Raw genomic sequence first — 14,805 nt, forward strand, 5'->3', positions numbered from 1 at the left:
TTTCAGACGATGCAGTCAAACAATGCAGGTAATCAGTCCTAATGAATTGAAATGGGAATGTTCACAACCTTGGCCAATCAGCCATTCCCATACAGTTCTCCATTAAGTTAATTTAGATACTATTCACCAGCTTCAGGACCTCATAATATATATATATATATATATATACGATAAAACTATTCATCTCTGTATTGATATGCACTTTGGAGAAAACTAATGGAACATTGAATTAAGGCAGTGGCTACATGCACTACCATTCAAAGGTTTGGGGTCACTTGGAAATGGCCTTGTTTTTGAAAGGAAAGCACATTTCTTTTGTCCATTGAAATAACATCAAATTGATCAGAAATGCAGTGTAGACATTGCTAATGTTGTAAATGCCTATTGTAGCTGGAAACGGCTGATTTTTTAAAATGGAATATCTACATAGGCGCACAGAGGCCCATTAGCGCTCTCGACAAGGACGGGAGGGGGAGGGAAGACCAAGAAAGGGCTCTCTGGACGCGATCAAGATGTCAATACAGCTTGGACTGGGAGACACGGAACTGACCTCAGCGACCATCACTCCTGTGTTCCAATGGCACATTGTGTTAGCTCATCCAAGTTTATAATTTTAAAATGCTAATTGATAATTATAAAATACTTTTGCAATTATGTTAGCACAGCTCAAAACTGTTGTGCCTGATTAAAGAAGCAATAAAATTGTCCTTCTTTAGACTAGTTGAGTATCGGGAGCATCAGCATTTGTGGGTTTGATTACAGGCTCAAAAGACCTTTCTTGTGAAACTCATCATTCTCATCAGTCTATTCTTGTTCTGAGAAATGAAAACTATTCCATGAGATAAATTGCCAAGAAACTGAAGATCTCGTACAATGCTGTGTACTACTCCCTTCACAGAACAGTGCAAACTGGCACTAACCAGAATAGAAAGATGAGTTTGAGGCCCAGGTGCATAACTGAGCAAGAGGACAAGTACATTTTTTTTACTAGGCAAGTCAGTTAAGAACAAATTCCTATTTTCAATGACAGCCTAGGAACAACTGCCTGTTCAGGGGCAGAATGACAGATTTGTGCCTTGTCAGCTAGGGGTTTTGAACTTGCAACCTTCCAGTTACTAGTCCAACACACTAACCACTAGGCTACCCTGCCGCCCACATTAAAGTGTCTAGTTTGAGAAACAGACACCTCACAAGTCCTCAAGTGGCAGCTTCATTAAATAGTACCCGCAAAACATCAGTCTCAACATCAGCAGTGAAGAGGCGACCGCGGGATGCTGACCTTCTAAGCAGAGTTCCTCTTTCCAGTGTCTGTGTTCTTTTGCGCATCTTAATCTTTTATTTTTATTGGCCAATCTGAGATATGGCGTTTTCTTTGCAATTCTTAGTCTGGGTAGCTATTGGTTAACTATTTAACTATCCGCATTTAACCTTTTTTGCACTAACTCTTTTGACTTGTCACATACGCTGCTTCTACTGTTTATTATCTATCCTGTTGGCAAGTCACTTTATTCCTAGTTGTCCATATCTATCTCAATTACTTCATATCCCTGCACATCGACTCGGTACTGGTAACCCGTGTATATCGTTACACTTTTCAATTTTTTTCTGTATTTTTCTTCTCTCTGCTTTGTTTGGAAGGGCCCAAAAGTAATCATTTCACTGGTAGTCTACACTTCTTGTTTACGAAGCTTGTGACAAATCAAACTGGATGTGATTCACCTCGGTGTCAAGCCCACCTCAAGTGAATCACTGTATATTTCAGAGAAATAAATATCCACTATTAGCTGTGGTTATGATGAGGTTTATATCAATGTTGTAAGAAGTTGACATACTTGAGCATTGGAGCCTGCTAATGCCTCTGTCTGTATTTCTCACACAATCCATGAATGTAAAAAACATCAATGTTTTATCTAAGACACGTTGAGGTATTTAAGTATAAAACTCACATCCCCTGTGAAAGGACACGCACATATCAGAAGCTTTGATCAGGTAACTCAATAAAATACACCACAGCTCTCAAAGTTGAACATCTTGCATCAGCAGGTTCCCTATTGTGAATCTTGAGACAGAATGAACAGCAGTCTGGTTCGGATGGCATCCAGACCAGAACACATGGCAAAACCGGGCAATCTGCTTTCAACAGACAAACACTTCTGTCTCCAAAAATCCCTGGTGTCTGAAGGGAACAGCTGATGGAAGTGTGCCCTTGTTTCTCCTCGGTCCATTCCAGGGAGTTGGAGAGAAGGAAGAGAAAAGAGAAGGGAGAGATTAGAGACTCGACAAGATGAATTATGCAAAGCCGTCAGAGCCGGCTATTGTTGGAGGTGCCGGCTGTGTTAAAGTGAGCCGGGCCGATCCCCACCACCCTCCATCCCCACTTTCACGACATCCTTGGCAAAGTACCGTCTGGTCCCTGCAATAACTAATAGGGAAATTGCAAGGCCACATAGGGGAACGGATAGGGAGGGCAGAGGGCTTGGCCGCGCGGTGGCAGGTTGAACATCTGAAAGGGGGAAGGGGGAAACGGCAGAAATGGCGAGCATGAATTTTTATTGCCTTTATTTACAGAGTGTAGGGTCTTGAGTTAATATTTAGAGCAGGCCCTCTGAATTGAATTGTAATTACTTGAACAATCTGTGAAGATTTGACATTTAGAGCAGGGAAGTCTCCAGTGACTACTGTAGTCTTTGGAAAATGCACCTTGTTCTTACATCAGGAATGTGGGTCACTTCAGTTGAAACCACTTTATTTTGCTGTATTGGCTCTGAACCACACTTGTGGTGGCTTCTCCTTTGGTCCTGAATCATGAGTGTGACGATCTGTGTCCAAACAAGAGAATCAAGCCTAGATCATAAAAGCTTCCCAATGGGCCTTATTCTCGAAAATTAGTTTCCAAATTGACTGAAGTACATTGCTTAACACTATATTATGCAACAAGTGCATTTGGAAAGTATTCAGACCGCTTGACTTTTTCCACATTTTGTTACTTTACAGCTTTTTGTAAAATTGATTAAATAAAAAAATATCCTCATCAATCTACACACAATACCCCATAATGACCAAGCGAAAACAGGTTTTTAGAAATAAAAAAACAAATACCTTATTTAAATAAGTATTCAGACCCTTTGCAATGAGACTCGAAATTGAGTTCAGGTGCTTCCTGTTTTCATTGATCATCATTGATGTTTTTACAACTTGATTGGAGTACACCTGTGTTAAATTAAATTGATTGGACATGATTTGGAAAGGCACACACCTGTCTATATAAGGTCCCACAGTTGACAATGCATGTCAGAAAAAAACCAAGCCATCAGGTCAAAGGAATTGTCCGTAGAGCTCCGAGACAGGATTGTGTCGAGGCAAAGATCTGGGGAAGGGTACAAAAAAGTTTCTGCAGCGTTGAAGGTCCCATAGAACACAATGGCCTCCATCATTCTTAAATGGAAGAAGATTGGAACCACCAAGCCTCTACCTAGAGCTGGCCGCCCGGCCAAACTGAGTAATCGGGGGAGAAGGTCCCTGGGTCCCTGGTCAAGGAGGTGACCAAGAACCTGATGGTCACTCTGACAGAGCTCTAAAGTTCCTCTGTGAAGATGGGAGAACCTTCCAGAAGGACGACCATCTCTTCAGCACTCCACCAATCTCTGGTCTGATGAAATCAAGATTGATCTCTTTTGCCTAAATGCCAAGCGTCACGTCGAGGAAACCTGGCGCCATCTCTACGGTGAAGCATGGTGGTAGCAGCATCATGCTGTAGGGATGTTTTTCAGCAGCATGGAGACTAGTCAGGATTGGGGGAAAGATAAACGGGGCAAAGTACAGAGAGATTCTTGATGAAAACCTGCTCCAGAGTACTCAGGACCTCAGACTGGGGCGACGGTACATCTTCCAACAGGATTACAATCCTAAGGACACAGCCAAGACAATGCAGGAGTGGCTTCAGGACAAGTCTCTGAGTGGCTCAGCCAGAGCCCGGACTTGAACTCGATCGAACATCTGGGAGAAACTCCCAAATACAGGTGTGCCAAGCTTGTAGCGTCATGCCCAAGTAGACTCAAGGCTGTAAGTGCTGAGAAAAGGATCTGAATACTTATGTAAATGTGATATTTTCCATGTATTTAAAAAATAAAATAATAATCAAACATTTTTATTCTGTTTTTGTTTTGTCATTTTGGGGTATTGTGTGTCGATTGATTAGGGGAAAAAACAATTTGATACATTTTAGAATGAGACTAACTTAATAAGATGTGGAAAAAGTTGATACTTTCCGAATGCACTTTATGGTGTATGGTTAATGTTTAAAAGAAAATTGGGACTGGATATAACAGAAGAAGAAGTTTTCAGGGTACAATGGGTAATTGGCTGGGGAGTCATAGGCCTGTGTAGTGCTTTGCTACGCTACATAGATCACTGCCCTCCCTCACTGCCTTGCCAAAGGGTCCCGCTGTGCCACTAAATTACTGCAAGGTCGGCTTTTCCTTCTTGAGGTCAATCACTCATATTATCAAAGGTGACACATACAGAACAAATGACCTGTACAAATTGTACTTTTTCCTTGCTTGCCATGAAGTGTCTTGTATCCTGACAGTATTTACTATAGTTCTTCTTATTCTGAATGGGGTGACTCCAGTGGTGTAAAGTACTTAAGTAGAAATACTTTAAAGTACTACTTAAGTAGTTTTGTTTGGGTAACTGTACTTTACTATTTATATATTTGACGACTTTTACTTCACTACATTCCTAAAGAAATGTTGTGTTGTTCTTTTTACTCCATACATTTTCGCTGACACCTGAAAATACTCATTAAATTTTCAATGCGTAGCAGGACAGAAAATGGTCCAATTCGCACACTTTTCAAGAGGTCATCCCTAATGCCTCTGATCTGTCGAACACTAAACACAAATACTTTGTTTTTAAATGATGTCTGAGTGTTGGAGTGTGACCCTGGCTATCTGTAAAAAAAAATCATAATAATTGTGCCGTCTGGTTTTTTAAATTATTTGTACTTTTACTTTTGATACTTAAGGTATATTTAAAAACACATACTTTTACACTTTTACTCAAGTAGTATTTTACTGGGTGACTTTGACTTTTACTTGAGTCATTTTCTATTCAGGTATCTTTACTTTTACTCAAGTATGAGAATGTAGTACTTTTTCCACCCCACTGGGTGACTCAAGGAACATTTCTGGTGTATTGCAGTAAGGCACACTGAAATGATGTAGGCCTATTTTCTGGTTCCTATATCCAAGCAACAAAGTGGCCTAATCAAACTACACCAGAAGTTCCCTTTGTAGGCTTTAGCGCCATGACAGCTTCTATGAATATCTCTCTAAGGTCCCTTAAAGTATCCTCATGTACAGGGACCACCTTCAGCGCATAGAGAACATTTTTGATTAACCCTGGAAATTATGGTGTCAGTACCTTTTGGTATGCGTTCACCTGGTTTTGTTAGAATCTGGCCCGCCACACATATCCCCATAACACAACCAGGGGAGCTTATAGCGGATTAGGACACTAATCATTTCTCCCTGTAGTCGTGGTTCGGTTGTCGGCAGCTCAGCAGACAAGTTCCTAAGAATGAACAGTTATCAGCCCCTTTATCTTTACAGGTCTATAAACATAAAAGGATGGAAATCGGGGAGGTTTGTGGGTGGATCCATTCTCACCTACTGCACATGAATCTGTCAAATGTGTGTGGGTTCATGTTTGGGGTAGGATGGAGGGTTTACATCTCTAAACTTGTCTCTACACTTTGAACTGGTTTGAAAATGTCCTGCCAGGTAGTGGAAGTACTTCTCAGCATATTCTCAATAATAACCTTGAGGCCTAGAACCTGCTTTCCAAGTTCACCGACCTGGCGGAAACCCAGGCAAATCGCATTTGTCTTGATTGCCTCCTACAGCCAAGGTGCAGATGAGTCAGGCAGTGTTGATCTATTCCAATCCACTGGACAGATAATAAACCCAACTCCGCAGCACATGTGAGACTGGACACTGGCCAGGAGGCCGGAAAGGAGGCAGTTAGGACAGCCTCTATCTATCCTGGAAGATCCGATCCAGCAATATAACAGCTTTGTCCCGCTGGAGGTGTACCTACAGTTGAAGTCAGAAGTTTACATACACTTAGGTTTGGAGTCATTTAAACTTGTTTTTCAACCACTCCACAACATTCTTGTTAACAAACTATAGTTTTGGTAAGTCGGTTAAGACATCTACTTTGTGCATGACACAGATTATTTCACTTATCACAATTACAGTGGGTCAGAAGTTTACATACACTAAGTTGACTGTGCCTTTAAACAGCTTGGAAAATTTCAGAAAATTATGTCATGGCTTTAGAAGTTTCTGCTAATTGACATCATTTGAGTCAATTGGAGGTGTCCCATTTCCTAGATTGCAGCACTCACTACAGAGTTCCAAACTGTCTCTGGAAGCAACGTTTTACTTTCTTCTCCAACACTGTTTTTGAATTATTTAAACCAAATTGAACATGTTTATTTATTTAAGACTACGTTTATTTTATTGATGTATTATATTAAGTTAATTCAGTATTGTTTTTTTTGGTCTTCCAATAATCGGTATCTGCGTTGAAAAATCATAAGCGGTCGACCTCTAATCTGTACTCTTTATATTTTTCACAACTTGTACTTTTACTTCGCTACATTCCTAAAGAAAATGATGTACTTTTTACTCCAACATTTTCTCTGACACCCAAAAGTATTTGTTACATTTCGAATGCTTAGCAGAACAGAAAATGGTCCAATTCGCACACTTTTCAAGAGGTCATCCCTACTGCCTTTGATCTGGTGGACTCAGGAAACACAAATGCTTTGTTTTAAATGGTGTTGGGGTGTGACCCTGGCTATCTGGAAAAAAAAAACATTAAAAAAAGTGTTGTCTGGTTTGCTTAATCTATAGAATTATAAATAATTTGTACTCTTACATTGGATACTTAAGTATATTTTAGAAATTATATTTACTGTTGATAGTTAACTATATTTAAAACCAAATACTTTTATAATTTTACTCAAGTAGTATTTTTACTGGGTAACTTCTACTTGAGTCAATTTCTATTAAGGTATATATACTTTAAGTCTGAGAATGGAGTACGTTTTCTACCACTGCCACCCTCCTAAAACTAACACTTTGTTCATTGCAGAATTCTCTCACCTGCTATATTTGGTTACACCTAAATATGACAGGGCTGTTATTCTTGGAGAGCTAAACATTAATGCATGTTGCCCAAGTAATGCACTCGCTGGGGAGTATTTTAACCCGTTAGAATCCTTTAACTTTGCTATATGCCACAGGGCCTTCACACAACAAAGATCATACTCTTGATCTCATGATGATCTCAATATTGATAACTATTGACGGGTGTGCATCTCTGACCATCTCATTATTGTTTTGAAAATGCTTTCTTCTCCTCCTAAAAATGTGTATGTCCCTCTAACATCATTCTTCACCACACCTGCTAATACATTTCCCAATGCTTTTTCATCCTAACCTAATGATCATGTTCTGTGTCATCACTGACGATTTTCTGAACATTTTCGATGACATGTCAGGCTACTTTAGCCTGACACCAGTTAAAACCAAGAATTGTCTGCCAGTATAAACTTGTTAATTGACCACACTTGTGCCTTTTAAAGTGTACTCAGAAAGGCTTCACGTAAATGGAAGGGCTGCAAACTTCAAGTATTCTATAACGTAATGAAGGATCTGAGATATGATCTGTTAACAGATTTTGTGATTCTGCATAGAATAATCTACTGTCTACTGCTTCCCTTTTCTCCTTTGAGAAAATATCCTTTTGAGTCCCTCCTTGATGCAGTAGCTCACATGAAGACCTCCTGTTGCCTCTTAATTTAGGATATGGGACGGTCGCGTCCCACTTGGGCAAAAAACAGGGAAAATGCAGTGCGGCATATTAATAAAACAAATTATATCAAAATCAAACTTTCATTAAATCACACATGTAAGATACTCAATTAAAGCTACACTCGTTGTGAATCCAGCCAACATATTCCATTTTAAAAAGGATTTTCAGTGAAAGCATAAGAAGCTATTATCTGATGACAGCACAATAGTAAACAAAGAGGGTAGCATATTTCAACCCTGCAGGCGCTACACAAAACGCAGAAATACAATATAAAACATGCCTTACCATTGACGAGCTTCTTTTGTTGGCACTCCAATATATAAATAAACATCACAATTGGTACTTTTTTTCAATGAATTCCGTCCATATATACCCAAATGTCCATTTATTTGACGCGTTTGATTCAGACAAAAACAGCTTCCAAAAACGCAACGTCACTACAAAATATGTCAAAAGTTGCCTATAAACTTTGCCAAAATATTTCAAACTACTTTTGTAATACAACTTTAGGTATTTTTAAACGTTAATAATCAATCAAATTGTAGACGGGTCTATCTGTGTTCAATACAGAAAGACAACAAACCATGCTACTTTTCACGTCTTGCACACTCAACAGTGTTACCCAGTTCCGAGATGGCCTACTTCTTCATTGCACAAATGAATAACCTCAACCAAATTTCAAAGACTGGTGGTATCCAGTGAAAGCGTTAGGAACTGAAAACAGGTTCCTAAAAAATATCATTTACCAATGAGAGCTCAGTGAACAGAGACCAAAAAAATCCAAATGTGGAACGGTTAGTCCTCAAGGTTTTGCCTGCTACATAGGTTCTGTTATACTCACAGACATGATTCAAACAGTTTTAGAAACTCCAGTGTTTTCTATCCAAATCGACTAATAATATGCATATCTTATATTCCTGGCATGAGTAGCAGGAAGTTGAAATTGGGCACGCTATTTATCCAAAAGTGAAAATGCTGACCCCTATACCTTAAGACATGATCCCTACTGGATTACTGAAAGAGGTTATGCTTACTGTCGACCCCCAACATTCTATTGTAAATAGCTCCCTGATTTCTGTCTCCATTCCAACCTATTTTAAAACTGCTCTTGTTCAATATCTCCTTAAAAAGCCCAATCTCAACCCTCCTCACATTTTTTAAAATCTAATATTGTGAAAAAGATGAATAACTTGTTTGAAAATTCCAGTCAGGCTTCCACTCACTTCACAGCAGAGAAACTTATTGTTTTGAAGGTAATGACCTTCTGTTGGCCGTCTATCTATGTGGCAGACGTTTCTCAGTGAGCATTGGTGGTTTAGTATCGTCCCCAGCTCCTATTCACTATGGTGTCCCTCAGGTGTAAATTCTGGGCCCCCTCCTGTTTTCGCTGTACATGCTTCCCCTTGGTGACATCATCTGCAATCATATCATTCAGCTTCACTGCTATGCGGATGACGCAACGTTTTATTTACCAGTCAGACCCAGTGACCAAGCTAGCATACAGTAGCTACCCTTCACAAGTGTCTTCCTGACACCAAATGTCTGACAATTTTTTCCAGCTCTGTGATACGTAATCAGAGGTTGTTTTATTTGGCCCCCTCCTTGATAGAACCCAGATAGTGAATAACCTTGGTCGTTTGTCCATCAATGTAAAGCCTACACCCCGACCTAAACCTTTAGCTGCATGTAAAGAGGATTGTTCAGTCCTGTTTTTATCATATAAGAAGTATATCTAAAGTCAAGTCTTTTTTTATCTCAGTCACTGATCTGGAGAATGTTGTACATGCTTTTATTTCCTCACCCCTAGATTAGTGTAAATCATTGTATACATGTCTCAGTCAGAAATCACTTCATCGTCCACAGTTCAAAATGCTGCAGCACAGCTTTTAACAGGCACCAGAAAATCTAACCATATCAAACCCCATTTTAGCTTCCCTACACTGGCTACCAGTCACTTTTTTTTAGAATACATTTAAAAATTGTATTAATCATGTTTCAGGCTTGGTTCACCCCCCATCCTGTATCTCTGATCTGTAATCCCCCTACGAACCAGGATGCAGCCTGAGATCCTCTGGCAATGCACTGACCATTACAAAGTCGAGGTTGAAAACTAAACGAAACCGGGCATTTGCCATTAGGGCCACTAGACTTTGGAATGGTCTGCCAGAGGAGGAGATCAGGCTTGCAGATTCAGTGCCTATTTTTAATCCCATCTGAAGACACACTTTTATAAAGATGCTTTTAATGTATGATTTCAATGAATGATTTGAATGAATGAATTCATATATAATTAATATTTATTTCATTCTCCTTCTTCCTGTCTTTGTTTCTATTCTTATGTATTTGTATTACATTATTATTATTATTATTGTTTTATAATACATTTTAAGCAATTTGTTACTTATATTGAAAGCGCTATACAAATGTTGTTGTTATTGTTATTATCATTATTATATTCACCCATCCTCTAGTGCTTCTGGGAGTGTCCCAGGAAACGATCTCCAGGTAGTCTTCCGTAGCTTAACATGCACACGGTGTCATTAAAATATGTTGATGGTTGTAAAGCAAAGTTTCAGTTGATCAGTTTCAGTAGAGGAAAGGTAGGGGTGTCTGATACACCTGTCTTCGGGCTTCCAGCTGAGCCAAGACAGAAATGAAAGTGTGGTATTTCGGGATGAGTGGAAAAGGTTGGTATTTAACACTTGAGCAGCACACCAGGGATTCCCATCACTCACTCTCCCCTTGGGGTTGTTGCGGATCTGTTTTTATTTATCCTTCCCACTTCTGTCCCCATTTTACCGAAATCCTCACCAGTGAAAATCCGCCCTTTGCACGTTCTACACTTAACGGTAGCGGCTAATCAGTGTCTAAATGAACGTCTACCTCAGATATATATATATATATATCACACACACAACCAAGTTGTGTCCAAAATAATAAAATAAAGTGTGAGAGTGAGTCAGTGAGAGGAGATCTGTTTTATTGAGGGGTGTTCATGCATGGAATGGCTTATGGGTGGGGTTTGAGAGGTGGTGGTGCTGTGGTGGGTGTGAGTGTGGGCTTTTGAAGATTAAGTGGGTGGATTAGTGTTATCTGAGCTTCTCATCTCCCCCCTCTCTGTTTGTCCAGGTCGACAGAAATACAGAGGGAGAGACTTACCAACAGCGTAAAGCGGAATATCCCAAAGCGATCATCTCAGGAGAGAACGGGGGAGGACACAGTATGCAGGCAGCATGGAACAGGTGAAGGAGCAGCGGCCCTTCTGCTCGCTCTCCAAGAGCCAGAGAGACCGGGAGAGAGACCACGAAAGGGAGCGGGATCTGGAGCGGCGTTACACCGCATCATCGACAGACAGAGAAGGGGCTTGCCGGGTGCCTACACAGAAGTCCTACAGCTCTAGCGAGACGCTGCAGGCCTACGACCATGACCCTGCCCGGCTGCTATTCTCAGGCAGAGTCAAGGAGAAGGCCTATCAAGAGACCAGTGACTACGGCAGGCCTGGTCAGTACAGTCACAGCTCTATTCCAATGATATGCAATCATTGCAATATGCCCATAATATACTTAATAATGGGCATATTGTATAGATATAATTTGTTTAGATGAGATTTGATTCAGATTTCATGTTTATTTTTTTTAAACATAATTAACTTGAACACATGGAGTTTGGTAAAAAAAAATGTATGAATATAAATTCATTGTCTACAGTTTAGCTCATTGACATAGAAAATATTTTTGATACTGTATTAGTAAGTCTGATGTTTTGTCTTAGGTACCCCATGGGTTTCTTTAAACTGGTGGTGGTCTTTATCTTCTTGTATGTTCAATTTACCAGCATTCTTAGCTTGTCACTTGAGTTTTTTTAAATTAATCCATGCTGAAAAGTAGAGCTCTTTTTCGATCTGTGCTTGAACTATGTACACATCCAAACAAAATTATCACACTCTACTTCACATACCAATGATAATTACCCATTAAACTACTGAGCAAATAACCCAGCTTTTTAATTGGTTGCTGGCAATTGGCAGGAAATGTTCATAATAAGAATAAAGTGTTATAGCCGATTCTTGATGATCTATGAACGGATCATAATTAATGACATATTTCTCATAGATTCCTGCTAATTGGCGCCAGCTGGAAATTAATAGCATTCTAATTAGGCTGTGGGACGAATGTTAGTTTCCCCTTTATTTCTAGATCAAATTAGGACTTTTAGTGAAAAGGTAATGAGCGATTGGACTTATTATCACCTCAATGCTAATTCAGTTGGAGCACGATTGCAAAATTAGTACTTTGTGTTTGAACAACATGTCCTTGTTCAAATGTAAATCACAATTCCAAATGCTGAACGATTCAGTTTAATTAGAAATTATTATGTGAAATGTTTTGCATTGTCAAGTATTTATCTTTTTAGAAAAAAGTTCACAATTTGGACCTTAATAAAAACCTAAAACTATACATTTGACTTATTATCCGATGAAGTTTGAAACATTACATAGAATATAGTCAATGTATCTTATTGCTCAGTTGCAGTTTTTACCTTACAATGTACTTTGTCAATTTCACTTGTTTTTACCAGAATAACCGGTAAACTAAATATAAATGCAAGAAACTGATTTTTGTAAATTATTTTAATTGCTATTTTACTTCTATTAGTCTTACTACTTGCATTGTCTGCAATGATGTTTTTGTAATTAATATGGGTAAAATACATGTGTGTAATCTTATGCAGCATGAATTTACATTTTCAAACATTCAGCTAGAAGAATAAAAAATACAAATATTAATGGAAAACTTTGACTGTATATTTTCCCCAAAATACATTTTAGAAAATAATTACAGTGAACAATAATTTATATTACTTGGTATAATTGAATTTTGTCCACACATTTAAAAATGTTACTTTGGTAGATTTTTTTTCTGTTTACTTCAGACCACATTTTGTATTTGCTCAATCCAGCATTGACAGTGTAAATTTCCATGCATCTGTTTTTCGCTTTTTGTTTCTATATTAATTCCTCACTTTAAGTTCAGATTTACAAACGATTATGAAGACACAGAGCCGTGAATCTGTTACAATTTACGATTTAGGTAGTTGGATACAATGAGTGGGATCATCTTTTCCTTCAGTACTGTGGAATGTTGTTTTCAGACGGTTTGCTTTAGGTTCAAGTGTAAGGTCAGTCCCGGTAATCCTCAAAGCAACAAAAGTCCTATTTACTTCTATCTTAAAGTGGAACTGACAGCATTTTAGCAACATTGACTCTTATTAAAGTCTGTTCATATACACCCCCAGGAAGAACATTACACCTTTTTAAATGTTTTCTGACAAGTGAGAAATTACATATGGTCATTTTCACATTTTCATAAATTCTTAAGTCAATCAGATGTATTAAATCCCTTTTTACATCAACCAATGTCACAAAATGCTATACAGAAACCCAGCCTAAAACCCCAAACAGCAAGCAATGCAGATGTAGAAGCACAGTGGCTAGGAAATACTCCCTAGAAATGCAGTGACCTAGGAAGAAACCTAGAGCGAAACCAGGCTCTGAGGGGTGGCCGGTCCTCTTCTGGCTGTGCCGGGTGGAGATTATAACAGTACATGGCCAAGATGTTCAAACGTTCATAGATGACCTACCGGGTCAACTAATAATAATCACAGTGGTTGTAGAGGGTGAAACAGGTCAGCACCTCAGGAGTAAATGTCAGTTGGCTTTTTATTGCCGATCATTCAGAGTCAGAGTGTCGAAAACAGCAGGTCAGGGACAAGGTAGCATGTCCAGTGAACAGGTCAGGGATCCATAGCCACAGGCAGAACAGATGAAACTGGAGCAGCAGCACAACCAGGTGGCCTTGGGACAGCAAGGAGTCATCAGGCCAGTTAGTCCCGAGGCATGGTCCTAGGGCTCAGGTCTTTGGAAAGAAGAGAAAGAGAGAGAGAATTAGAGTGAGCCTACTTAAATTAACACAGGACACCGGATAAGACAGGAGAAATACTCCAGATATAACACGGACCCTAGCCCCCGACACATTTACATTTACATTTACATTTAAGTCATTTAGCAGACGCTCTTATCCAGAGCGACTTACAAATTGGTGCATTCACCTTATGACATCCAGTGGAACAGCCACTTTACAATAATGCATCTAAATATTTTAAGGGGGGGAGGGGAGGGTGAGAAGGATTACTTTATCCTATCCTAGGTATTCCTTAAAGAGGTGGGGTTTCAGGTGTCTCCGGAAGGTGGTGATTGACTCCGCTGTCCTGGCGTCGTGAGGGAGTTTGTTCCACCATTGGGGAGCCAGAGCAGCGAACAGTTTTGACTGGGCTGAGCGGGAACTGAACTTCCTCAGTGGTAGGGAGGCGAGCAGGCCAGAGGTGGATGAACGCAGTGCCCTTATTTGGGTGTAGGGCCTGATCAGAGCCTGGAGGTACTGAGGTGCCGTTCCCCTCACAGCTCCGTAGGCAAGCACCATGGTCTTGTAGTGGATGCGAGCTTCAACTGGAAGCCAGTGGCGAGAGCGGAGGAGTGGGGTGACACATAAGCTATTGCAGCATAATTATGTTTGGGAATTACATATACTAAGGCATTTGTGAGTGGAAAAGTGGCAGTGCGTTTGGACAATTAATAGACATCTCTTGTCCAAGACCGGAGTCTACGCAGTATCACATTGGTGTAAAGGATCGGGAGAAAGGCGCAGGAATGCGTAAAAGGGATTTTTATGGACCCAAATTACAGCGTGCCATGTAAAGGCACGGGGACGAAGACCAAACAAACACGTATACAAAACACAGGGTTGAAATCCAAACAAAAGAGCGAGGAGTACCTCGAATAACTACACGGTGCGCACAATGATACCACATGGGAAGAAACCCGGAATCATCTGCACAATACAAGTGGCACGAAAGCCAAAACGA

At 39.8% G+C, this 14,805-nt stretch overlaps 1 protein-coding gene across 4 annotated transcripts in view; it reads left to right on the forward strand.

The window, feature by feature from the left end:
* Positions 1–14,805, forward strand: part of LOC124011003 (teneurin-3-like) — a 193,861-nt gene that overhangs the window by 24,934 nt on the left and 154,122 nt on the right. For all 4 annotated transcript variants that reach the window (XM_046323892.1, XM_046323893.1, XM_046323894.1 and 1 more), the window contains exon 2: positions 11,014–11,385. In XM_046323892.1, coding sequence (XP_046179848.1) covers positions 11,118–11,385 — 268 coding nt within the window. In that variant the 5' untranslated portion in view covers positions 11,014–11,117. The remainder of the gene's footprint in view (positions 1–11,013; positions 11,386–14,805) is intronic.

This window comes from Oncorhynchus gorbuscha, linkage group LG23 (genome assembly GCF_021184085.1).
Source record: "Oncorhynchus gorbuscha isolate QuinsamMale2020 ecotype Even-year linkage group LG23, OgorEven_v1.0, whole genome shotgun sequence".
Taxonomy (NCBI): domain Eukaryota; kingdom Metazoa; phylum Chordata; class Actinopteri; order Salmoniformes; family Salmonidae; genus Oncorhynchus; species Oncorhynchus gorbuscha.